The sequence below is a fragment of the Castanea sativa genome, chromosome 1 (assembly GCF_040712315.1).
Source record: "Castanea sativa cultivar Marrone di Chiusa Pesio chromosome 1, ASM4071231v1".
NCBI classification, from domain to species: Eukaryota; Viridiplantae; Streptophyta; class Magnoliopsida; order Fagales; family Fagaceae; genus Castanea; species Castanea sativa.
Genome location: NC_134013.1, coordinates 83,776,577 through 83,804,439, shown reverse-complemented (window position 1 = coordinate 83,804,439; position 27,863 = coordinate 83,776,577). Strand labels below are relative to the sequence as shown.

The 27,863-nt window shown below is 32.2% G+C and overlaps 1 protein-coding gene, 1 long non-coding RNA gene and 1 pseudogene across 2 annotated transcripts; 1 reads left to right on the top strand and 2 right to left on the bottom strand.

The window, feature by feature from the left end:
• Positions 1 to 1,073: 1,073 nt before the first annotated feature.
• LOC142635755 (EG45-like domain containing protein) lies at positions 1,074 to 9,697 on the bottom strand (annotated as a pseudogene).
• A 7,005-nt stretch (positions 9,698 to 16,702) lies between these two features.
• On the bottom strand, positions 16,703 to 19,958 carry LOC142621631 (EG45-like domain containing protein). Its single transcript, XM_075794941.1, has 3 exons — positions 19,770 to 19,958; positions 17,047 to 17,323; positions 16,703 to 16,948 (listed from the first exon to the last, which is right to left on the bottom strand). The coding sequence occupies exons 1-3, from the start codon at positions 19,876 to 19,878 to the stop codon at positions 16,942 to 16,944; spliced, it is 393 nt and encodes a 130-aa protein (XP_075651056.1). The 5' UTR covers positions 19,879 to 19,958; the 3' UTR covers positions 16,703 to 16,941.
• Positions 19,959 to 25,132: 5,174 nt separating this feature from the next.
• Positions 25,133 to 27,419, top strand: LOC142608119 (uncharacterized). Its single transcript, XR_012839430.1, has 2 exons — positions 25,133 to 25,433; positions 26,688 to 27,419. It is a non-coding gene; the product is annotated as an uncharacterized LOC142608119 (long non-coding RNA).
• The last annotated feature ends 444 nt before the right edge of the window (positions 27,420 to 27,863 follow it).

Here is a 27,863-nt window from a genome sequence, read left to right as displayed (position 1 = left end):
AAGTAACAGGTTTAGTTGACTTTTCTTAATATATGTTATAGGCCATATCCAACTGGCACTAATATTGAGACTAATAGTGTGATTAGATGATTAAATTTACCATATTCCAATACTTTAAGTTTTTGGGAGAATTGATAATTTAATATAGTATCATAGCAGGAGGTTTTGAGTTTGAACGTTATCTCATTTTCTCTATCTCTCATTTAAATTTTCACAAATTAATTTACCATATCCTTTGATAAGAATGCCGTGGTTCCTTAAACACAAACTAGTTCCTTCCACTTAAAATCAAGGATTTAGATCCTCTAAAAGTTAGATGGGTGAAATTTAAAATAAAATAAAATAAATGTAAGATTAAAATTTTTGTTGATTCAAGGACTAAAATTAAAAGTGAGTTTTTAACTTTCAATTTCAATCATTGGTTCACTATTACATGATGCAACAGCCTTCCGGATCCTAAAACCAGTATGTTATGTGAAGCCTCAATGGGAAGCCCTTTTAAATCACAGCAATTTGCACACCCTTTGACAGTTTGATTAGTCTAAAGTTCACTTCATGAAAGCAATGTTAAACGACAAGTGACCTACGGAGAGGACCAACCTCTAAGCCATGGGACGCTGCTGCCCCAGTGGGAAGATACCAGGGACGATTCTAAAATTAACCCAAGAAAAGGGATGGAAATATCGTAGAAAGAAAGAACAAATGGAGCATAATGATGCAGCCTGCAATCAACCTCCTAGACAGGTTATGATTTGTGAAGGTACGCAGGACCGAATTGCTGCGAACAACAGGGTCTTGGACCTGTCTGTGAAGTAGATTTAACTACCCCCATTAGCGTAGAAATGTAGACACAGTATAGGACTTTTAGTTCCTTGGCCAAATGGGATTACACCAACCAATTCATTTTTATTAGGAACAACCAAGTCATAGATTCACATTTCATTCATGAACTACTTCGTCGCTAGCTTTAATCCAGGCTTAAGATAGTTTCGCAGATATAACTCCGTTACACACGTAGGACTCGTAAGTCATGTAGAAACATAGAAGTTTCCATCGATCATGAGCTATTTATTTCAAAACCAACATAAGCTGTTGTTACGAGCCACAAGGCCATAGTCTTGGAGAACTTCAAACCCTGCAAATAACATGTACAAAAGCAAACTTGAATTATGTTTTTCTCATAATGTATGCATCTTAAGCAATAAAAATATTAAATTGGGCTTTGGGCTTACTGAGTATACTTATTTTGATTCTTCCTGCACTAAGATAAGCTATTGCGGAGAAAGCTTGTTTAGAGAGATCAATGGTTCCTCCACATCCTGGTGAACAGTAATCAACAATTTTAATCACAACACTGGTGCTTCGCAAGGTGGGGCACCTCAATTGTTGGTCCTGATGCATCTGACTCTACATTCTCCCACATGCTGCCCAATGGGCCCATACAACATTGCTTGTTGCACCTATAAGCAATGCTCCCTCCTCTTACATGAGAGGTGGGTCTCACACGTGGGTCCCATCATGGAGCCCACTCCTCTAGGGCTGTAAACAAGCCGAGCTTTGTCGAGTAGTGAATGTTCAAGCTCGGCTCGACAAAAAGAAATATAATGTTCAAACTTGGCTTGAGTTTGATACGAGCTTATAAATAATGTTCAAGCTTGAGCTTATTATAAAGTATAAAAGTTTGAGTTCGACTTAGCTTGGCTTGATTCATTGGTCAAGCCAAGTTTGAGCTCAATATCAAGCCCAAACTCAAGCTCATATCATTTTTGAGCTTGAGATCCAACACAAGTATATTATTAAGCCTATATCAAGTTTATTATCTATCCTATTTGGTTTGGATAAGTGGTCTCAACTTATAATTAATTAAAGTCTTAAAAGGATATGAGTTTACTTGTCAAGCTCATATCAATTTTATTACCAAACTCGTAAATAAGCCTAAACTCAACTTGTTTTGTTACTTTTATATCGAGCCTTGGTATTCACAAGCTTGTTCATGAACAATATTTTTTACTTGGGCTTGGCTCGTTTATTAAACAAGCCTAAAACTAAAGCTTAAACTTGGCTTGTTTATAAACAAACAAACGTGAACGAGCTTTTTATCGAGCCAAGCCCGAGCTGTTTATGAACGGCTTGGTTCATTTACAGCCCTGAAGTCTCCTCATGTGAGAGGAGGGAACATTACTCCCGAAGCACCTAAGTTTTTTCCCTATCATGACACCATGGTTTTGATATCCAAAGCAAGAAGAGGTTGTCAAGATAATCCTTTTGAGAAGTAATAAAGAACAAATTCAAGGGTTAAGGTTGTGTTTTTATTTATTTTTTTGGTATGACTACTTCAATTAGGGCATGTTTGATACGTTGTAATAAGTCATGTAATGGAATGATTATTCATATGTAATAATTATTCGGTTATTTGGTGGCATATTTATTACAAGGAATTGTTATTCTTTAATTTGAGGAATATCTATTTTATTCTAAAATAGTTGTCATAACTCATAACTATTCCTAACAAATTTTAAAATTAATAAGGGAAATGTTAACGAATGCCCTTAGCGCATTATTTAATAATCTATTTAAAGAAAGTTTTTATAGGGAAAGAAAGAAAAGCAATTAATATTTTGACAGCTTTTTTCATTTTCCTTAAAAGTGATGTCAAAACTTTCCTAAAATGGATTGTTAACCAATGCCCTAAGGGCATTCGTTAGTGTGACTCAATTAATAAATATAGTTCTAAAGAGTACAAACTTTTTGTATGTATCTTTTTTTACAAACTTTTTTTGGGTAAACTATATATTTAGTCTCTAGTTTTTACACCATATTTCAATTTGGTTCTTAACTTTTCAATTGTGTCAATTTGGTCCCTAACCTTTTAGTGTCGTGTCAATTTAATCCCTGCTATTATATATTGGATGAAAATTGCTTACATGGCAAACAACCAAAATAAAATTTTATTTTATTGTCACATCAGCAAAAGCTAATTTTTTATTTTGGCCATTAGACACGCCATCAATTTTCATCCAAAAAATTACTGCAGAGACTAAATTGACACGGTACTGAAAAGTTAGGAACCAAGTTGACACAATTGAAAGGTCAATGATCAAATTAAAATACGATGTATAGGACAGGGACCAAATACGTTGTTTACCCAACTTTTTTTATTCCTCATAATAAATATTACTACTTCTAACGTAATCTCCATTCACGGTATCAAACATACCCTTAGGGGGTGTTTGGTTTGTGATACCCCAATTTGATTGATTGTGTGAAGTGTGTGGGTGTGTGATGAGTCTCACATCGGGTATTTACTGGATAGATTTAGGCTTTATTAACAACTACAAAGAGTCTCAATTGTGACTAGTCCTTTTGAAGTATAACGCAGATGTGACTAACGCTCTTCCTTGAGTCGTTACATATGGTATCAGAGTCGGCCCGGTAACCCCGTGTGGGCTCAAAGATACTACCCCACAAAATGGATCATAGCTAACGAGGACGTTAAGGATTTAAGTGGGGGAGATTGTGATGCCCTAATTTAATTGATTGTGTGAGTGTGTGATGAGTCCCACATCGGGTATTTATTGGGTAGATTTAGGCTTTATTAACAACTACAAGGAGACTCGATTGTGACTAGTCCTTTAAATGTATAACGTAGATGTGACTAGCGCTTTACTCGTAGTCAACATTTACACCCCGTTGATAGGGTTGTGTTGTTCCCTTATAGGACTAGAACCTCTTTTCATCTCTTTTCTTAAGGATGGCTCATTTGGAACCTAAACGTACACTCCCTAGCTAAGGAGCTTCTTTTTTGGATCCTCATAGTATACTCCCTTGCTCAGGAGCTATAAAATGTGCAATGTCCCTTTTTCTAGGACCGTCCTTTGCTAAGAACTAGCTGTAGGATGATTGTCCCCTAGCTATGGACTAATTACAATACTGAGTTTTAAATCACGACTTGCTATAGGTTTTTAAAACATATTCAATATGCTCACAAAAGTAATCCATTCATAATTCTCAAAATATAAAGATATATTCACACATACAAGTTTAAATAAATTTAGATTGTCCCACAAGTTTTTCATAAAACGAATAATCAATGTGCACATCAAATATTTATAAAATATCAATTTATATATAGAATATCAACATATTTCTTTGATATAGAATAGTTTAATAATCAACACTATTTTAGGAAAACCCTCAAAATTAGTAAACACCACTTACCTCTTAGTTGCAAAAATAAAAGAGATCAACTAATCCCATCACTAGGTCCATCACCAAGAATCTCAAAACCTAGAAACAAAAGGAACAAACCTATTAATAACAAGACCTATCGCAAAGTTTATCATCACATTTGTCTCCAAAATCAAATAGGATCCCCTAAAATAAATCAAATGCACTAAAGCCTAGTTTGCCCAACCTAAGACAAGTACTTGTTCCCAACGAGAACCAAGCAGGCATATAAACTCATAGTGCCACAACACAAAACCAAAGCATTTTAATTCTCCACTTCAAGCAATGTGCACATATAAACATAACATGAAACACATCAATTCATAATAGGGGTAGCATATCTCATGAGTTTCCCTTTAGAGTACTAAATGATTAAACCAAACCATTATTAGACTTAACTAAGTTAAACACATGTCGAAGAAAGCACATGAATTTACAAACCAATCCATTCAACAAAGATTTGAAGTAAATTCCACAAAATAATTCGTAACTGTTTCCACATTGGGTATTTATTGGGTAGATTTGAGCTTTATTAACAACTACAAGAAGCCTCAATTGTGACTAACCCTTTTGAGGTATAGCGCAGATTTGACTAACACTTTTTCTTGGGTCGTTACATGGTTCACCACGATGTTACATTATGTTGTAATTTTACGTTATTGTAATATTACATTAATGTAATCTCAATACAAGAATACAACATTACATTGTTTAGGAAGATGATGAGATTAAGATTATGTGATATATTTTATAATTTTAAATTATGGTAATATTAGAAAAAATAAAATAAATCAAAAACTTTAATATCACATTATTGTAATGTGCATCATATTGAACCAAACACCCCCTTAGTATTTCATAATCACCAAAGTTCTTTTTTAAGACAAACAACAAAAATTTTACAAATTTTCCATACGTAGCAAAATAGTAGTAGTTATTTTATTACATCTTTTATTTCCTAGTAGTGAATATTAGTATTTCTAAGGTAAACTGCGTTCAATGTGTCAAATGGCCCTTAGTATTTCACAATCACCTAAGTTCTTTTTTGAGACAAACAACAAAAATAGAACCAAATCTGTGTTAAAAAAAAAAAAGAAAAAAATAAATAAATAAATAAATAAATAAAAAGGAAGGAGATTCATCAATACAAATTTAGAAAATAGATAGCCATGTTCTCCACAAGTCTACGACAAAGCCACCAAAACTACTTAAGAAAGCAACTAATCTTGGAGAGAAAGCCCAACGCACGATAGCCAATAGGAGGAAATCACCCTTGTGTTAAGTTCTAGCCTTGAGATTTAGCCGCTAGGTGGAGAGTAGCTTAGATCCGGACCAATCCATATGTCAGATCTGGGTTGGTGCCACCCCTAGGGTATTTAAGATGGCTTGATTGCCAATCCACAAAGAGGTCGACAAAAGGTCCACAAAAGGGACAAAAAAGCCGTCAAACAATAAAGGCTCACCCTAGTGTTAGAGTTTCAACCATTAGATGTAGCTAATAGATGCAAAGGAGCTTAGATCCAGATCAATCTGCACCAGATCTACATCGGCGCCACCCGTATATATGGCTATTTAAGATGGTTGAGTTATTTGGATTTAAGAGTTTCCATCATTCACTATTCATAAGTTCTATTTTTCACTCATCACTCAAAAATGGTGGTCCCACAGAGGCAAGGCTTGTTTGGATGGGTTTTCTAAATTTGTTTCCATCACTTCATTCTCACTAAAATGAGTAATGAGTTACAAAAACTGGAAACAAGTTTTAGGCGTTTTTGAGTTATTGAAATAAAGTTATGATGACACTTTTTTAATTTCACTCAACTAATGGGCCTCACGTTTTGTGTGTTGTCAAATCCATGCTAGCCTACTCCCCAATAGCTCTCTTCTTTCTCATTATCGTGTAATTTTTAGGTACTCCTGAAGTATAGAGAATATTGCTCTTTTCTCTCACATTCATAGTGAGGTCCGTTTTTTAAATTGATGGTGGGCCCACCATGAATGTGAGCACAATTTCTCTGTGCTCTGGGAGTACCTAAGAATTTTTCCACATTATCAGACTTCATTTTTGCTTTGTTCTTTGATTTTCTTTGCTCTTCTTTCTTCCCAAGCCACTCATCATAACTATCTTCTTTTTTTCTTTTTTTCTTTTCTTTCCTTTTCACCGCTTCATCTTCTTCATTTTTTTTTTTACTCTCTTTTCGTTCATTTTCACGTTGGGTTTGGGCTTGGTTTTTCTATTCTTTTTTTCCCCCTCTTTTCTTTCCTTTTCATATTGGGTTTCTAAGTTTGGTTTCTTTTTTTTTTTTCTCTCTTTTCTTTCCTTTTCACATCAGATTTCTGGGTTTGAGTTCTATTTTTTTTGTTCTCTTCTTTCCTTTTCACTAGGTTTTTGGGCTTGGTTTCTCTTTTCTTTCCTTGGGTGCTAGGTTTGAGTGGATGAGGATGGAGGCGATGATAGCTTCTAGGTTCGGTGAAAGGCGATGAGAGCTTTTGGGTTTGGTGAGGGTATTAGGGGTGAAGGAAAAAAATGGAAATAACAAAGTAGAGAGAACTGGAGGGGTTCCTTTCCATGCGGGTAGCCATTCTGTTTTCACTACACCAAGTTAGTCAATGGGTCCCACAAAAAAGTTGAGATTTTTGAGTTTTTAGAATGAAAACTCAACTGGGTTTAAGGGCCAAACTGAGCTAGGTATAAGTTGAGGATTTTCAAGTGATAAAAAATGAGTTACAGGGAGATGAGTTTTGAGTGATGATTTTTGGGTGATGAGTGATGAGATATCAATTACTCAACATCCAAATAGGGTCTTGACTGCTAACTCACAAAAAGGACAACAAAAGGCCCGCAAAAGGGATAGAAAAGCTCACAAACATTAGAGGCTTATGTCGAAGCAGAGCTCATAGCAGAGCTGAGAACATTCTAAAAATTTGCCAACCAAAACAAGTGAAGGTCAATTACGATTCTAAGTATCTAACTAAGAAAAGAAAAACTCTACAACATTAATGGATCAATCCTCTTAAGAAAAAGTTTACCTTCAAACTGGTTCAGAGAAAACTTCTTCCAACCCATTATATAGAGGATAAAAAGACCATCGATGTGTACTTTTAGTCACATGAAATTTTTAATGAGTTATGTGACTTATTTATAATACATGTGGATAATTTTATAAATCACCACGTATTTATTTGAAGGAGATTCCTTAAAAATGGTTGGGAGGAAAACCTTGTCCATTATCTTATCAACCATTTTATCAAAGTCACCATTAGCCATTCCTTAAAGCACCAACATGATCCAGACAATCTTCTCTACCATCATCGACTTTTTTAGCTATACTCGTATTCATTCTCACAATGCCACCACCACATGTAAATTTTGATTGAGTTTGTTGGTGGATTTAGAATTTTACCTTAAGTTTTTATTATTATTATTTATTAATAGATAATTTAATGTTATAGAAAAGGGAAAAGGGAGTCTAAACCTTGGAGGTCAATGTTGGAAACACTAGAAATTGTTGATTGAGTTACTAGGCTCTTGGTACATTAACCTTAAGTTTAAATAGCTTACCTAGATGTTCCTATTTCATTGTTTACTAGTCACATAAATGATTAGTTTTTTTGTTGATTGAAAAATGAAAATAGTAGACGAGACTTAAAAGTTTTATTCCCAAACTCTTCTTAAAATAATGTGATTATTTTCTAACAAAGTATAATTGATACAATATATTAGATTTTCTAAATTAAGCAATTTATATTTTTTATTTGAAAGTGTTTTAAATTATAAAAGTTTTTCTCCTCACAAGGAAGCATAATGAATTTTACATTTAATTATTATATAATGTGAGATATTTTGTAAATAATATAATGTGAGGTTGGAATTTGTTTCTTGTACTCCTTACAAATGGTTCATCATCTATATGTCTTGAATGATGTAAAAATGAAACATATATAAGTAAAGCCATAATTTCTATTCGAAAAACAACACCAGACTTTAATAACATAAGAAAAATGTAATTTTGTCAAGAACCTGCCAATATTACATTGAGAAAGTGACATAATTATCAATGAAGCAGCTCATCTTTCTGCACAAACCTTTCCTTACAATACAACTTTGAAGTTGACTAAATGAAGCGAATTAAGAACTTACCAACATTATGTTGAGAATGTAACATAATTGTTAATGAAGCAACTCATCTTTCTACACAAACCTCTCCTCACAAGGCATCACTGAAGTGGAGCAAAATGAATTGAAAGGATTTAAATGGACCAAATGGAACATAGTGAACCAAATATACCGAATGGACCAAAGTGGAATGAATGGACCTAAATGAATTGTAGTGGACTAAACTGGACCGCAGTGGACCAAATGGATTGAAATGCACCAAAATGGAATGAATGGACCACAGTGGACTTAAAAGACCAAAATGAACTTAAATGAATTGAAATGGACTGCAATTGATCAAATAAACCAATATCCTATGCTGATGTGACTCAACAGTAGTGTAATAATAATAAATGTTACGCTTAAACTTTTAGATATTATATAAATATGGTATATCTATACCATTTTCAAATTCTAATATATGAGAATTATTTTGTTTGGAAGAAAAAAATAACATAGGATATAGTAAGAAATTAATGTCATCATATTTTTTTTAAAACCATTTTGATCTATAACATACCGTATTTATGTATTAATTAGGGGTGGCAATACGTGCTTGAGTGTCAAGTTCATGTCGTCTCGACTCATAAGTATCTGACTATATAGGTCAACACTAACCCGATATGTTTATTAAACAGGTCAAAATTCCTCAACCCTAACATGACCCATTTATTAAATGAGTTAATTGTGTCGATCTATTTATCAGATTTTATCAAAATGAAAAAAAAAAAATATATATATATATAGTATTAACCAAATTGAGTTATGAAAAACCAAAAAAATAAATATTTTTAGTATAAAATTCAAAACTAACGAGTAAATGTAACACAAATAATCATTCAAAACTAAAACATATCTAAATATCACAAGTAATCAATCATAATATGTTAAAGAAAATAAATCACAACAACTAATAAGTTTATATACCTAGGATTTGAAGGGTATATTGGTAAATTTCTATTTAATTAAATAGGTCAAACAGGTTAAACGGGTTAGACAAGTCAAACGGGTTTTATGTATTAAACACTAATCCAACCCGTTTATTAAATAGGTCAGTAATGTCAACCCAAATATGACACTAACCCATTAAACTTCAACCCATAACTTGCTAATTTCGTGTCATGTCATGTCAGGTTCACGGGTCGTGTCTAATTTTGCCACCCCTAGTATCAATTAGCTAAATTGTTGCATATAGAAATACTCACGAACGTATGGAGCTGTATAGTAAGTGGCAATCCCCTGTGCAACATTTCTAACTGAGGTGAGACATATGGTGAAGGTCACCATGATCAAACCATGAATAGCCACTCCCATTTTTAATTAGAAAAACTCTGTACTGAATTACTAATATTATAACACTTCTACTTTGTGAGTCTGTGGTGCAAAGAACTAGATTTGCCTCCAAGTTATAGAACCTAAAAATTTGAACAACAGAAGAGCTAATTAGGTAGCTTTAGCTAAGTAAGATCAATGAGTTAGTAAATAATTAAAAATGACATAAAAACGTGCCAAGGAGGAAGATTAGGATCAGAATAATGCATGCTAGATATAGGTTTTCACGTTGTGATGGAAAAATTCTAGGAATTTAGGTGGCAGAGAAAGATGGAGAATGGTGTTTTTGGGTGAGGCAAAGTTGTTTACCTTATTATTACTGTTAAATATTAGCATTGATATACCATGTTGAATATGCTAGTATGGATGCGAAAGCGAAAACATAAAGTGTAGAACACAATAACACACGAGGGTAACATGGTTCAGCCTAACAACCTACATCCACAGAGAAAGCCCTAAAGGGCTATATCAATAATATATTAGAGTGTAGTACAAATCTTGTATTACAATGAACCATAACATGTGTATACATAATAGACTAAATCTTAGACTAATAGACTAAATCTTAGACTAATAGACTTTTAGTACAAGTAGAAGACTTGGCTTGCACGGTAGAATTAGGCTTGGGCTTATATTAATGGGCTAATATATCTCTAACACCCCCTCTCAAACTCAAGATGGAAACTTGATGAAATCTTGAGATTTGATTAGGTTGAGAAGGTCCCTTGAATGAAGTTTGGCTTTGTGACGGTGGTTTGAGAAAGGCAATGGTCTTGCAATGTTGATGTAACTTCTAACGGTGGCATAATTCTACCAGAAAGTTTCGACGGCAGCAGTAAGAAGCCAAAGAAGATAAACGCAACAAAAAAACACCGAGGAAGATAAAGATTGTTCGTAATACACCGTAAGAACAGAAAATCATGGCCACAGGAAAGTGGCTCTGATACCACGCTAAATATTAGCATTGATACACCATGTTGAATATGCTAGTATGGATGCAGAAGCGAAAGTATATAGTGTAAAACACAATAACAAACAAGGTTACATGGTTCAGCCTAACGGCCTACATCCACAGAGCAAAACCCTAAAGGGCTACATCAATAATATAGTAGAATGTTGTACAAATCCTGTGTTACAAAAAACATAACATGTGTATATATAGTAGACTAAACCCTAAACTAATAGACTTCTAGTACAAGTAGGAGACTTGGCTTGCACACAAAGTAGAATTAGGCTTAGACTTATGTTAATGGACTAATATATCTCTAACAATTACTGATGTTATTCTCGTACAAGTCCTCCTTGTTATAGAGTTTATTGGATTGTCTCTGCCGAGAGTTTGAGACTAATACTAGTGCTTTAGAGGCAGGGCAGAGGATTTGCATGTGTTTAGTGGCTGACTATAATCTGTTCTTGCATTAGAACCTTAATTAGGCTTGATTTATATAGTTTTAGCTGTAAGGTGAAAGAAACTTAGTATTGTTATTGAATTGGCCAATGTTAAGGAAAGTTAGGAAGAGAAAGTCTAAGGCACAAAAAAAAAAAAAGTATCACAACATTTTCACAACACTCTTATTTATGATTATTGTGGATCCGGGCGTAGTATTTTAGTATTTTATTTTGTTCAATGATAAGCTAACACTTCAGCTTGTTGTGAATATGATATGACATTTTGTTATGGCCATAAAATATTTTAATTAAATTAATGTATATGGTCTTTAGAAGGAATAAGGTATAGTGGGCTGTTTACTCAATTTTGGACCTATTAATTCTATAAATCAAGATAAATAATTTGGACTTGGTCCTTAGATTTGCTTTTTTTTTTTTTTCTTCTTCTTCTTTTTTAATCTCTATCTTTTTACCTGTAATAGGCATTGGTCTTTATTCAGATTTTGTTTTCTCACTATCAGTTGACAAGGTCGAAACTCTTATATCTAATTTTTTTTTATAAATAAAAAATTTTCCTGAATAAAATTCAAAATCAAAGAGCAAGACTATACTATAACTAGAATAATATGTTTAAAAAAAAATTGTACAACTCAAAAATGATTTATTTTATGGCCCTATAGGAGTTGTATGAGGTGTGGCATTTATGTTTGTATATAGTAATTAACATTTATACTTTTTTTTTTAGTGAAGACCAAATTAAAACATTGATTATTGTAGAAAAACATAGGATCAGGAAGAATTAAAATCTTCTAGAGTTTATAAGAAATTCTACTACATAGAATTATTTTAATTTTAATATTATTTTGACTATAAAGGTTCGAGATTATGTCATGACATTAGCCAACTAAAAAGAATGCCTAAAATATTGGTTTTAATAAGACTTAGGCTAAATTTCAAACTAGACTCCCAGAGTTTAGGGTTATTTGAATTTTACATCTTAATATTTCAAAATTTAGAATTTAACTCTTAAATTTTAGGAGTGTTTGGATTTGATTCTCCAAAATTTGGAGGTGTAAAATCTAATCACTCCCAAACTTTAAGAGGGTAAAATCTAAATTCTGAAATTTCACAGAGTAAAATTTAAACACTCTCAAACTTTAAGGAGTAAAATTCAAATTTTGAAACTTCAAGGTGTAAAATTCAAACTCCCCTAAACTTTAGAAGTGTAATTTGCAATTTTGCCTAAGTCTTAAAACCAGACCATAGTGACAGCGTTGATATATATATTGAATGAATTTTGTAAAGAAGAAAGAAGAATTTTTAATGTTTTATAGTTCTGTTTGTTTTAATTAAGAGTTTTTTCATTTAAAAAAAATTAATAATAATAAAAGGAAGCTGTAGCAGTCATCCCCTACCCCTCCTGTCCTCTTCTTATAACTCTAAATAATTTTTATTATTATATGTAATTAAGTATATTCCTTATATGATAATTAGAATCTCACAACAAAAACTCAACTATCTGTTGTGTTGTCAGGATGTTCTGGTGATTGCCTCCAATGAAAACAAATTCTCCCCCCCCCCCCCCCCAATTTTGTCTAGCTTTCACTATCCGGCGACTTTGCCGCCCTTTGCAGACCATTATTGTATTCTAAAAGGCGGGCTTTTAGAAATTTATCATAGCCCAATGATTCTATGTCTCTTAACTGCTTGAGGGCTTTGAGTCAATTAGAAAATTAGTGTGAGGTTGGTGGAATTTGTGAAAAATAGCACACATTTGAAGTTGGTGTTTATCGGAAACGTTTTATAAATAGTGAAAGGTCAAGAAGTTTCTTGCAGCCAAAAAGCTAGGTAGGGACGAAGCTAGAACTTGGAGTTATGGAAGGTGCCTTTTCTACTCTTGTGTGTGCACCATTCCGGCCTTTGACTCTACTATTTAACTATGGATTTTTGTTTAAAATTTTTTGAAGGGTTATGTTTTTATTCTGGGTAAAATATGTTAATTGGGCTTAATTTTTTTCAGCTTTATTATTGATAATTTTTGTTGTTGGACTAATATTTTTGGGTTTGTATATTTTGTTTTAGATTTAATCTATTAATTTCTTATGGCCTTTAAAAGGAGGACAATGATGAAACTACAAAATTTTTACAAATTGCAAATGTTGTGAGTGGTTATTAGTAAGTAAAAAATTATCTAAGTGTGCAAACCAATAAGAATTTACTACCTCAATAACTTGTAAAAATTGTGGCTATAACATTACTCTTAAAAGAATTGATGACATTATTAAGGAGGGGCAAAGTGTAATTTTATTAAACAAAATTGTTAAAATTAGTACTCCCCCAAGTCAACATGTAGCCTCTTCCATGAAGCCAGGGTTAGGCCATGTATCTTTGGGCCATAGTATCACGTAGAAAAATAACTTTTTGGAGAATAAACCCATAAACATACCTGAGCAATGATACTCATAGAATGGCTCAGTGGGTTAGGCCATGTATCTTTGGGGCAATTTTATCTTTGCTCTTGCTTTTTTTTTTTTTTTTTTTTTTTTGAATAAAGGTATAAGAGTTACCTTGGGTTCTTGACGCGAACCATCTCGTTTGTGCCCAGGATCATCGACCCACAGTAACACGATGACATATTTTGCGAAATCACATCGAGGTGATTTGATTTGGCCTCCAAATTTCATGTGCTCGTCCCTTTGGGTTGGAAGACACTACAAGACTACTTTGTCGCGAGTAGATCTGCTTTTATTAGAGGATCTTTACATCACATTCCATCTAGCTGACCGAGACTGACTATGGTAATATGGTGTTCATATCTTTTGAATGAACTAAGTGACCCTTTGTCATGGAAAGAGAACAATGACTTGTCTTTTCCTACAGACGACTCCAAATTGATGATGCCAAAATTGTCGGTTGGGTCACTCGTTCAATCCGAAGCACTAGACGATCTTATAGGGCGTGCAAGATAAAGGAGAGATAGATCGAAGAGACCATCGAGTTGTGTCCGGTGGAGGAGCCTCCGATACTTAAATTAGTATCAACCCATATATTTCATATACAAATAGTGTTTTTGTAGTGTTTTTGACATACCTTAGCAAATGGACAGATTGTCCCTTTTATAGATGACTTAGGTAGCTGTTGGACATAAATGAGGGTGATTATTACCCTAATTGTAACCTTTTTTGTCTTGATAAGAGAGTTTAAGACCTTTGATAGTTGTTATTGAATGTGTTGGGCTGTTACTCATCTATCTTTGATGGCCTACTAATGATGCAATGATCGTCCATTAAGATGGATGACCTTAATGGTTTTTATGGGCTCATCATTTGTGTTGGCCCCTTTGGCAAAAATCAATGTATTAAGGCACATTTTTGGCATGTTATCTCCTAACTAACCCATGCCTATATCTCAAGGTTCCTCTTTCTTTTCTAATATGAGCATGAGTAAGTTGAGAAGAATCATGGGGCTGCAAGGCCTTAAAAGAAGAGAAAACCCAAATCTTAAATTCACCATACCTGTGAGTTTAGATTTCAGATTCAATATGGTGTTAAAAATTGGTGATCAAATGCTAAAGCCACAAAACTACCCCAACACATTTGGTGTGTGGGGATCAAAACCTTCAGGATGGTCTTTTGAGTAACGAACATGGTTCGAGGAAGGATTCAAGATTTAAAAAAAAAAAAAAAAAAAAGTATAAGTAGCTTATAGCTGATCCTAGGACCATGTCAATAAGTTTTCTATTGGGTGGATTCTAGAATTATAAATATGATTTAGATTGTAAACCTAGATTCTATATAGTATATACAAAATTTCTTCTTAGGTTAGGGAACACTTGTAGTGGCTTTTTCTTTGGACGAATCAATTTGCTTTCCACTTTGTCGCCAATATCATGTGTTTGTTTTTATTGCTTATCGCTGTAATTTTACTGACTGCACTCATGGTAATTAACGGGTAACAATTTTTTATTTACATAATTGGTTAATTTGTTGAGTTGATTAATTTCCCTATAAATTACTAAGGTGTTTAAATTTACTTTTCTCATTTGTCAATCAAACTCACAATATAGAAAAGGCTAGAACTGAGGAGAAGAATGCACCCCAATCTGTAGCCATTTCTAGCAACGAGTCCATGAAGTAAAAGAGAGATAAGGAAAACGATTTTGAGGAATATTCTCTACTTCCTTGCACACAAGAAATGATTAATGCATGTCCTCATTGACAAATGGATAGCTGATAGTAATAAATAAAACACCCTAGGCCAGTCCATTTCATAGGCATGCCCATATCATAGCATGACTGGTGGCCATTCTCTCTGGAGGATTTTTCGTCGAATGTGTGGACATGGAGGTCCATTACCTAGATCGTAGAAGACACCTCTATCACTCTTCTTCATTAAATGTTCTACACATTCGATGGGCCTTTGTTGACACTGGATATTTGTTGAATCTTATCCATGTGAATACTTTAGAAGCTTTTGGAATAGACAAACAAAAAAATCAAGGGATCCCCGGTGGAAGTAATAGGTTTAGGTGGCCTTTCTGAATATATTATAGGCCCTATCCACATGGGCGGCTCCACTTGGAGTCCAGGGGTTCAAATGAACCCCCTGAATTGGCCCCAAATAAATTATGTATAATATTTTTTTAATCTTGTTTTTGTTTTGACCTCCTTAAAATAAAATTTTGCATACCCTAATCCTAGATTTTTTAAGCCTAGATAAAAGAAGTTTGAATATGATCATTTTAACAATATCCTGACATTTTTAAACACAAAAAAGCGGAATAACAAACCAATTTGATCTAAAATCTGGGGAATTTTTTTTTTGATAAGCCCGATAAACAAAAGTATAAATTTGTTAATCTTAAATCTTAGAAAAAACACATTTTGATCTTAAAAAATTTGAAATAAATCAATCAAATGAAAGATCAATAGATGAATAATTGCTTGACTGTGTACATTGAAAGAGATGTAACTCATAAAATTGACAATGAAAATATTTTGTAATGATTTCAAAATATGAAACATCATAGAAAGTAATTGTAAAATTTATGTATTTTAGTTTTTGTTTTTTGTTTTGTTTTTTGTAATGTCAATATATTCAAGTTCTCTTTTGTTTTAAATTTTGTATAATTTATGTTTCTTATTGACTCCCCTAAAAAATAATCCTGGAGCCGCCACTGCCTATCCAACTGAGAACTGAGAGCATGACCAATTCTTGCAATAACGAAATTTCATTCTATTGATTCAACAGTTCCTTTCCACACTTTTCTAAGATGTCATTTGTTAAATTACCAATTATTCTAAAAGCTTAAACTATTAAGATATGACAAATTTAATCATTTAACCAAATGAATCTAACACGCTTCCTCACGTGTGGCCTGAAACTACATTTTTAATAGGTGCGACCTAACACATGAAATTTTAAACCCAATTGCTTCCAACAAGAGGGTTCCCCTTGTTAGCGTAAAAATGCATTAACACCTATCAATTCATTATTATATGATCAACCAGGCCAGAGATTCACATTTCATTGTTGAATTAATTCATCGCTAGCTTTTTCCTAGTTTAACATAGTTTCAAGTAGAAAATAAGATACAAATTAAGATAAAGGCCTTTTCTTATTCAAGTTCAAACATAAAGTTGGCATCATGATTGACAATTGAAGCATACGAGTTTCAATGTCATGCTTCAAACAAGAGATTTTAAATTTTAATCATGAGCTGCTTATTTAAATATTATCATAACTTCCCATGCTCGAAACATTCGAGTTTCCATCATGAGTTGCTTATTTCATTTTAACACAAAGTCGTCATTACGAGGCCATAGTCTAGAAGAACTTCAAACCCTGCAAATAACAAGTACAAAAGCAAACTTGAATTATTTTCTTCTCATAATTTATGCACCTTAAGCAGTAGAAATACTAGATTGGGCATCTGGGCTTACTGAGTATACTCAATTTTGATTTTTCCTGCATCTGGATTAGCTATAACAGAGAAAGCCTCTTGAGAGAGATCTATGGTTCCTTGACATCCTGGGGGACAGTAATCGACGATTTTAACCACAACGCTGGTACTCTTGCAAGGTTGTGGCACACCCTGATTGGTAGCCCCAGTGCATCTGACTCTATACATTCTCCCACATGCTGCCCTATTGCCCCATATTGCATCACTTGCTGCAGCTATCATAACACCATTGTTTTGATATCCATAGCACGAAGAGGCTGTCAATAGTCAACAAAGATTAAAATGCAAGGGTTAGGGTATTTTATCTTCAGGTATTCACAGTTAGCTTTATTTACAGAAATCTAAGAGTATTCTAACTCAATTGCCACATTCTGAAATTTCTAGCGGGCACTTAGAGTTCAAAACTTTCTTTTCCATTGTAACTATCAAATAAAGTAAATAAATAAATAATTATATATATATATATATATATATATATATATTAGCAATTTCATGAAAACGGATCAAATTTGTTTTGAGCAGTTCATTAGTGCCACCATTGGCACTCCTTATAAGCACCAACGTCACCACCCATGGCATGATCCACCTGATTTCATTCTCCATCATCCAATTTTCATTTAAAATCCATTTTTGTTATTTTGAGATGAAATATTATTAATTAAGTTTTTATTTTTAGGTTTGCTCACATCTATTTTCCAATTGATAATATAACTATTCTACTTAATTTTCTTGTAACATTAAAGAACTTCATTTTGTAGATATAATCATAACAATTATTTTCAGTAAAATTCTGTAAATGAAACCTTGCATTTGAAGAAAAAAGTAATATTTTTATATAATACAAACCCCACATCACCTTCTTTTGTTTTTTTATTTTATTTTTATAATATAATATAATATAATAATCACATCTATCTCCCTCTTGTTTTTTGTATTATATAATATATAATAATCACATTTGAAAAAAAAATATTAATATAATACAAACCAACCCCTCCAGCCACCTTCTCTTGCTTCACCAACCCACCCACAGCACCGCGACCCATCTATCTCCCTCTTGTTGGGTTTTTTGTTAAAATAAAAAATAAAAAGATTTTCAGTTGATTTTCATATGTGAAATCACAATGAGTTTTCTTATAAAATAATTTTTTTTACTAAAACAATTTTAGTTGGAAATATTTTACGCTTAGAAATTATTTTATGTGGAAACAAATTAAACGTAGCATTAATTAATTTTTATATTATTTTCTCATTTTTTATAATATTTTCAAATCTAGATTGATATTTTCTTTCTTCTTAAAAAAAGATTGATATTTTCTTTAGATAATTTATAATTATAAAATATTCACAGATAAAAGAAACATTATTTACAATAAAAATTTTGTATCTAGAATGCAAAATCCACTTTTAAAGGATCTAGGAGAGGTATTTGGTAGGTAGCCTCACCTCTAATTTTTGAAGAGTGTAATTCTCAAACTTGAATATAAAATTATAATGTGACAAGAATAAAATAATATCTAGTCTAAAAAGTGATAGAATCTAATTTATCAAAGTCACTATTATAAGTTTTGATAGTCACTCAACAACCTTAACCTTCCCAAACAAAGATAAATTTGACACATACTTAGATGGAAAATGATTAATTATATAGGAATAATATATCATGGTTTCAAACTTAAAAAGAGAATTTTTTTAAGCTTTCTATTGGATTGAATTTTCAATGGTCAACAATTTTGAGGACTTCGTGGGTGCAAAGCTTTTCCATTTTTTTTAATAGTTTTTTCATTTAAGTTTTATTGCCTCAAACTTTTGGGGCCTTTTAAAAAAGGGGTCTTACATAATGGTCTAGAGAAAGTCTATAGACCAAAAAAAAAAATTTGAAAATTATTGATGTGGCAGATTGTTAGCGATAGGTTAAAAATTGAAATTAATGATGGGCTCAGATGAGTACTAATAAAAATTTGTCAACTTAATAATTGTGAAATTATTTATTTATTTTAAATGACCAAGCCTAGGAGTTGGCCCTAACTCTGTCCCACCACCACCACATAAATTTTGATTGACGTTGTTGATTTATGTAGAAATAAAATATAATTGGCATTAAGTTTTTGTTGTTGTTGTTGGTGTTGGTGTTGTTGAAAATTAGATAGTTACGTTTGGGGTAGAGGATTTCAATTTTAAATGTGCCTTTATTAAAAACACTAAGAAGTTGCAGTTGAACTACAAAGCTCTTGGTGGCTTTAAGTTCGAAACATTGTAAGTTCATGGATGTTTCTATTTTATTATTTATTATATAGTACATCTCTATGATTTTCAAATTCCAACATATATAAGGAAAGGCAAGTCCAAATCCTGTAAGAAATCGTGAAACCCAACACAGGAGGAAAAGTATAAAAATTTCTAATTTATAGAAACTTAAAGAATGAGTATTTGAAAGCTAGGTAAGTACTTAAATTAGCAAAAGATATGAAGAAACCACTGGCGTGGTTGTACACACACAGTCCTTGTTAATAAATACATATAGGTAATATTTTCTTCATCAACATAAAAATAAAATAAAAAATAAAAAAAACTATTGTTTGGAAAAAAAGACATATAGTAAGAAATTGATCATGTCATTGTATATTGTTAAATTCATTATATAATCTATAACATTCTTCGTATTTATAAATTAATAAAAATTTTGCATATAAAAATACTCACGAACATAAGGAGGTGTATAGTAAGTAGCAGTCCCCTGCGCAGCATTTGCAACTGAGATGAGACAAATGGCCATGGTCACCATGATCAAATCACGAATAATCACTCCCATTTTTGCTTAGAGAAATTCTGTAATAATATTATAATAATTTTAATTTGTGATGCAAATATGTAAATTTGCCTCCAATTTATAAAGGAACCATAGCAAACTGTACCTCTTATCATTTACGTCATTTTCTAGACTACGAATGGTTCAAATTTTCCTTCTTAGGATATTGTCTTGAAGCGTGATTATTTTTCTCACATGGACCATCCTCTCTCCTTGACTTTATACGTGGAAAAAAAATTTGTACTTAGCAGCATTCACATCATGTATGTAAATATTACTTTATATTTTAAAATAAAAACTCACTTTTTCTATTTCGACTAATTAATTTTCAAAACACCTACATCTAATTATCTAGTATTTATACTCTATTTCATTACAATATCAAGCTTTCTTAATTTTTTTAAAAAAAATAAAATTTCCCTATATACACACAATAACTAATGTTTACTCTTTTCTTTCACCCTTGAGTGTGATTGTGTGTATTCTTTAATATATAATGTGATGATGTGATATGTTAAGATTGAAGAGGTAAAACTTAACTTTTACATTACATCCTTATAGAATTTAATCTCTTTTGCATAAGCCACAGTTCTTCTTAAACTTGGACAATCACGATAACAAAATCCTATTTTGCATAATTAATACGTGAGCTAACATAGGTGATTTTTTGAGTTCATTGGGCAAATGTAAAGGCTTATTTTATTTTAGCAAAACTAATGTGAATGCTTGAACCCAATAAATTTAGACATACAATTTTTGTGTGTTAGGTTCATATAATCCAAACAAAGTTTCTTTCCAAATTAGTTTGGAGAGAAACTCTACAAACTTATCATATATATTTATATTGAGTGTAAATTTTGAAAATCTAACAATTAGATTGCATGTTCTTATTACATCCTTAATGCTTACAAAATTTCAAGGAAATCAAAGATCAATTGCTATGTCATCAACTAAATGTTATAATTTTAAATTTTTGTAATCTAAAGTTGTATATAAAAAATAAGTTAATTGATCAAATAGTAAATAATATTTGATTTGAACAAAATTTGATATGTATGTTAAAAACATAAAAAACATAAAATTTAACGGTTAAATTTTTAAAATTTACACCCACAAAAGAAATATATGAATTTGAAGAGTTTAGATAGTTGTGACTATCCCCTAAAGTTGGTCACTTTAATGAGTTGCGGCCTAATTTGTCTACCCGGCGGCTTAAAATTGTCTTACAGGCGGCTTGTTGTAGCTCCACCTCTCTGCACTCTCTTTATCTCTACATGTGGAAGCTAATTTATCCTTGGACCTTAGCTAATATATCACATCAAGGTTACGTCATTCCCATGTGGATATTTCTAGATTCACTACACCATATGACCATCAAGGTTACCTAATTTGTATTGAATATCGATGAAAATTTTGACTTTTTTTTTATAAAAAAAATTAATTTTAATTTTTTACTTTATACTTGTTTCATCTTTGTTAAATTATTATGTAAAGAGTTTTGTAGTTAATGGCTTGTTTGGCCTGTTTGTAGTTAATGACCCATGCACCCACCAGGGCCACCACTACTAATGAAAAGAAGTCTTCTTAAACATAGAATCAAAATTCCCTGGTAAAAGAGAGAGTCAACACAGTCAGTAATGGCCCAATTATGGTTCAACAGTAGGCCAGGCATGGGTGGGCTAATTTTCTTTATTGTACTCATTTTTTTCTTAAAAAATAAAATGTTGAAATTTGGCAAGTGGTGTAATCTGTCATCCCTAGCTTACACGACATCGTACTTATTAATTGTGGATTGAACCATAAACAAGATTCAAATTTTCAGTTATTTTTGCAAGAGACGGAGAAGTATTGCGGGCATTTGTAGGCTCACAACGACATTGTTAGGCACATTCATGGTCAATGAATTTATCCGCCTAATTAATGATTCGGGTTTAGTCATCTTGCTATCCTTATCCTTAATTTTGAATTGAATTGAATTGTTGACATTTACATAAAAGAATCGAAAATGATGATAATATTATAACGAGGATGTCAAACTCCATGCTTTAACATAACCTAGCTAGTAGATGACGGGACGGCAATGTAAGCATGGGTGCCATGGGTATAGATGGGTCCATATTATCTGCAATGCATTAATTTACAATCCCTGCAGTGTAAAATGTAAATTAAGTGGGCTAATTACTTTTGGTTTGGGTTTCCTTGATATAGAAAGAAATTTTTTTCCTGTGTGTGGAAGCTAAGGAAATTATTTGGTGCAGAAGACAATAATTCTCTTTGACATTGAAGGAAAAATATTCATTATTGCAAAAGCAATGAGTATTACTTGTCTATTAAGGAATACGATTGAAGTCTTATAACTCTTTCAAAGGATTTGATAGCTTCTGCCTAAACTTCCTCCCATGTAGGAGAGGTAAAAGCTCCTAAAAGAACAGGAGTGAGTTTTTTCGAAGAGTGGTTTGGTGGATTTTTAGGGTCGAAGGATTACTCGTGATTGTGTGTTGAGAGTTTAGTTGAGTTTATGTTGAGAAAGACTTATTGGATGCATTGGGGCTTTGGGTTTGTGAGTTTAGGCTGGTTAGGTTTTGTGAGTATTTTTTGTGTGAGTCGTGAGTGTTGATCAATGTCAATATAATCCATATAGTTGATAGTGAATATTTTGGTTGGCGTGTGAACTTAGGTATGGAGTTAGCCAATATTGTCGTCTTGTGTTGTTTTAATTTCTTATTCATATGAGTGAGCTAACCAAAAATCATAATAATTGACGTTAGAGCTTCCACTATTGCATAACAAGTGGTTTAATTAAATTTTTTTAAATTTGCTAGCTCAATTTATAAAAAAAAAAAAAATGCAACACCAATGAAATCCCAAAAAAAATCTCTCTCCTCTCCCTTAACCCAAAATTTTTTTTCTTTGTTATTTGCGTTCTCTTTGTTTCCATTTTTTCAATTGAAAATCTCTCATGGCTAGCCTAACTAACAAGGCTAGCATTGAAGACATGGACCTTACAATTATACTCACCGCCGTGTGAGCGAAGTATCGTCTTTATCCTGTGTCGTGAATCTATTCTCTCTCGAGGCCATGTGATTGAAGGATACACTCATACTTAATTTAACGCCCTTGTGGTCATGGACCAATGTACATTACCATAAATGAGAATATGCCATGAAAGCGTGGACATTGGAAAATTCCATCTATTTTAGGTGAAATTTGTGGCGAAGGATTTTCCTCTATAAATTAGTTTAAAAAATTGTCAAAAAAGAAAAAAGAAAATTACGTTTAAAAGTTTCATGGAAATTTGAGTTTTTATTTTCAATTTGTAAAACTTGAAATTACATACACACAAAAGAAATTAAAAATATTAACTCCACCCCGAATTTTAGCTGAAATTACCAATAGTACTCAAATTTATTATTTTATTTTGAGAAAAAAACCGGTAACAAATTTATATCTGCTTTCTCTTTTAGCTATTCAATTGTAAGTAAAGAGTTCTAGAAACATATATGTGAACAATACATTACATCATTCACAAAATATATCTCATTATATAATAATTGAATGTAAAATGAATTATCTTTGCTTTAAAAAAACAAAACAAAACAAAACTTACCAAAGTTAAAATATTTTTAAATAACAAATATAGATAACTTTATTTAAAAATTCTAATATATTGTATCAACTATATTTTATTAGAAATTAATCACATCATTTAAAGAAGGGTTTGATACTAACATTTATAAATCTCATCTATTATTTTTATTTTTTGCTTAGTAAAAAAAATCACCAAAATTTTGCGCACATCGTGCATGTTTGTGACTAGTGTGTGTGTGTGTGTATATACATACACACACATGTCTGTATTAGTTTTTTTTTTGGCTAAACTCCAAATTTATTAAGAATAAGAAGAAGAACAAGAACAAACAATAAAATCAATCTTCCAATCTTCCCTGACAGTAGCTAGGATGTAAGATATCTTACAACCATAAGAAATTGTAAGTGCACAATTTGTACCCGGACCCAAAAAAAACAAATGATGGGCTCTAGGCCCAAAGAGCCCTATACAATGAAATTTGTAGAGTATGGGTTTGAAACCTAGGTTTGGGATGTTAGAAAGTTGACCAACAGGCTAGAATGCCGCTGTCTACACAAGTAATAGAAGGACGTGACAAAAAAAACCCTCCTCGGACGTATGCCGAGGACAATTTATACAGTATTTCCTTTTCTAAGTAAAGATTACAATTCTTAGTTTTTTAGCCAAGAAGAAGATCCCCCTCCTCTTTCCTCTCTCGTCTTCTTATATACTTCTTCTTCTTCCCTATTTCATCCACGTGTCACACAAATCTTCCTCTTAGATACTTGTCCCATCCACCACCTTCTTGAAGTCTTCAAATAATAGCAGGAAGGCTGAAATCTACTGTTCAGAGGTCATTTTTCCATTAATGCGGCCAGGGAGGTAGATGTAGGGCCTTTAATGTAGTGGTAGCAGCTTTTTCCTCAGATATTTCTCATACGTTCCTGCTTCTAAAGGGTGCTTGGATCACACTTTTACCCCCCAGTTCTTCCAAAATTTTGCCTATAAGTCGTTTAGTAAGTCCCAGGGCCCTTGCTAGGCCTGTCCGAGGAGATACTCCTCCTCGGATAACTCCTCGAACCACTATAGTGCGGACTGACTTGTGGGCCTAGAGATCCTGATCAAACAGACTTGTACCAACCAATCAAGCCCAAAGCCCAAACGCTTATTCAAACACTTTTACCCCCCACAGAAATATTAACACCTAAGGAATTTCATTCATGAAAATAGTAGGAGATTTTTAACATTAACCTAAGAAGGTTAATGTAATACCCCGACCCAACTTTATAGTTAACATATGTGTCCAAGTGGTTAATTATTATTTGAGTCACTTACTTTCTAAAATTAATATAAGAATATTTAATAAACATATTATTTTATAACGCCATTAAATAAGAATTGTAAAGATTATAAATAATTAATGGCTATTTGTATTATAATTATATACTAAGTATGTGCAAAACTATATTAAGTGATTATGTTATTAGATATATAGTTGTTGGTGTTTAATTAAGTATAAAGGTAAGGGTTTACATGCAAAGTCATCTTATACTTTGGGCCTTTATAGAATATAAGGTTATGGAGGAGTGGAAAGTAAATTTTGAAAAGTGGTAAGGGTGAGTCATTAGCCCTTTTTTCCTTTATGCATACACATGCCCCACCCATTACTTTCTCCCTTATCTTTTCTTGGCTACACCAGAAGGTTCCCCTCTTATCCTTCTTTCTCTATTCCTTTTCTTTGTTCTTATTTCTTTGTTCTTTCCTTGTACTTACATGGCAGCACTTCATCTTCTTCTTTGACTTTTCAAACAACTAGAACTTCCAAGAACTTTCTCCCTCTCTCTCATACCCACGGGTCCAACACCAAAAGAAAGAAAACTCTCTCAAGCTCTCTACCTCTCATACTTTCGGGTCCAGCCACTAGGAAAGGGAAATCCTTTCATGCAAGAGTGATTCTATTCCTATTTTCCCCTCAAGAGCAAGAAACTTGGTAAGGGCTCTAGCTACTCTCATCTTAGAATCCATGATTTCTTCAAAGAATTTTTAGTAATGGTATATATGGTTTGTGAAATTAGGAAATCATGAACTCGTAAGTCTATATATATATATATAGTGTTTTAAGAAGCTTTGAAACTGTGTTGATGGTTTGTTGAAGGTAGGTTAGGGTTTTTACTAATTAATGATGGTATATGATTAAGGAAGTAAGATAAAGTTAGGGTGAGTACTTTTGATGTTACTGCTGGGATTTTTGTTGTATTTAATTTTGCTATAAATGGTTAAATGACTAGATATAAGTGTTTTATAACATGTCTAATGAGTGTATAAAAATCCTCATATGATAATAAGACTATTTGCAATCATTTTATAATTTTACAAGAAAATGTTTCAAAACTGTCACTGTGACAGATTCTGTGTTTATGCATGATAAATTATGTATTAAATTGTATACAGTGAATTAGGATTCTAGGAGTAGTTCTTGTGAATTCTAAGACACATATGGTTGTAATGGAAGTCATCTCATAGAATTTGGATCAGTATAAGAATAATGGTTTAATTTCTAAGTTGCATGAAATTCTGTCAGGACAAATTTGAGCATGTTGTCTTGTATGATTTTTAATAAATCATAACTTTATATTTTGACTCCAAAATTGATACAGCATTTACTAGGCACCCAAAGGAGTGGCTCAGAAAAAATTGCATGAGGATTGGATGTAAATAGATATCCCATTTGTATTTTACAAATGAGGTATATGCTGTTGAAATGAGCAATAAACATTAAATGATAACTTTGACTTTGTGGATTTAATTCTAAAGTTAGGGTGAATGTTTTGAGCTATAATTTAATATGCTTAGCATTTAGAATGTCTAGATCATAGATATATTTGTATAACTTGGCTCAAGGTGTAGTGCTCAAAGGAGGGGGTTCTCAACCACTTGACTGTTGTTTTTATGAAGCTGTTTTGTTCAACGTGTTGTATGCTGCCTTGTGTAAGTTTATGCATTCATCATTGCTTCCAATCTCAAATACATTCTGAATTAATTTTAAAGTTGTTTGACATGATCTGAATATAAATATTAAAATGATGGTTTTTCTTAGTTTCATACATCATTTGTTGATGTGTGCATTGCATGTTTGGGGAACCTTGTTAGGATTTTCTTAATTTTAAGATATAGGTTTTGAGATGAATGCGTAAGTTTATGATAAGGAGTAATTGATAGTAATAAGTTTTAATATTTGGTTTAGGTGTTACCAGTACCCAAGTCTAAGCTCCTTCGATTGTAGGCTCTCAGTTCCTCTGCTTTCAGGTAAGGGATAAGTTATACAAGCATTTGGTAAGTCATGAGGTTATTTTAAAGTGTATTATGCATAAAAAGTTTTTGATTAGAGATATGACATATAATCATGTTTTAGATGAAGATATGTTCGTGAGCTTTCAAAACCCTATGTATATGATTTAAGCATATTGATGCTATTACTAATTCCACGAACGTGATGTTTAAAGAAAACAATGGAAACGATTTTATTATGAAATGTTATGCAAACTATGAATTTCAGTATGGTGTATAAGTATGAAATGTTTTCGGGTTATGTCATCTGGTGATCTTAACTCGGCCAGTAGGAGTTAAATTACTGGTTTTCCATGGAAAATGTTATCTGATTGGCCATTAAAAGTGGGACTGCTTTGTTGTACTTGCCCTTGTTGGTTACGGCCAACTTGTAGAGGATGTCAACCTACCCCCATGATTAAAGATATGTATTATGATGTGATCTCAGGAATACCTAGCATTGTGGGGAATGCTAGATGCCTAGCACAGTGATGCTAGAAGCCTCCCAAATAAGTACAGACTTATCAGATATGGACTAACCAATATGTTATAAACAACTATATTATTTTAATGATCATGAGAGAATGATTTTGTTTAAATGCATTATGAAAAGTTAAAAGCTCTCATAAAAAGAAGTTTCTGATGAAAAGGAAAGCTACTCTTTAAAGATAAAAGTTTATGAAGTTCTGTTGTGCTTTAAAGATAAAGAATCTGATGAAAAGGTTTTAGTGTTCTTTAAAGATAAAGTTTCTAATAAAGGTATAAGTTTATGTTAAAAAGTCATTATAAATCTGTTCTTTAAGAAATATTAAGTTTTATGACTATGAAAGTCATAATATGTTATGAGAAGAAGTTTATAAAAAAAAAGTTTTTTTATTTGTTAAGATTTTCTAATTTAAGATAAAGTTACCAATCATCTAATTTAAGTCAAAATGATTATTTTGTAATAAGACTATATATATATATATATATATATATATATGATTTTAAACAATCAATATTATATTTGGTGACTTTGTAAAATATAAAAGAAATTCAATTCGTAAGATTTTGGTAATATTATTCTGATAAGAAAAAGGAGAACAATTATTTT

Bases quoted from the DNA above. Each gene is read 5' to 3' on its own strand.
- LOC142621631 (XM_075794941.1), bottom strand. From the start codon at position 19,878: ATGGGAGTGATTATTCGTGATTTGATCATGGTGACCATGGCCATTTGT. The intron at 17,324-19,769 runs GTGAGTATTTTT...GACTATTGACAG, and splicing joins CTATACACCTCCTTATGTTC to CCTCTTCGTGCTATGGATAT.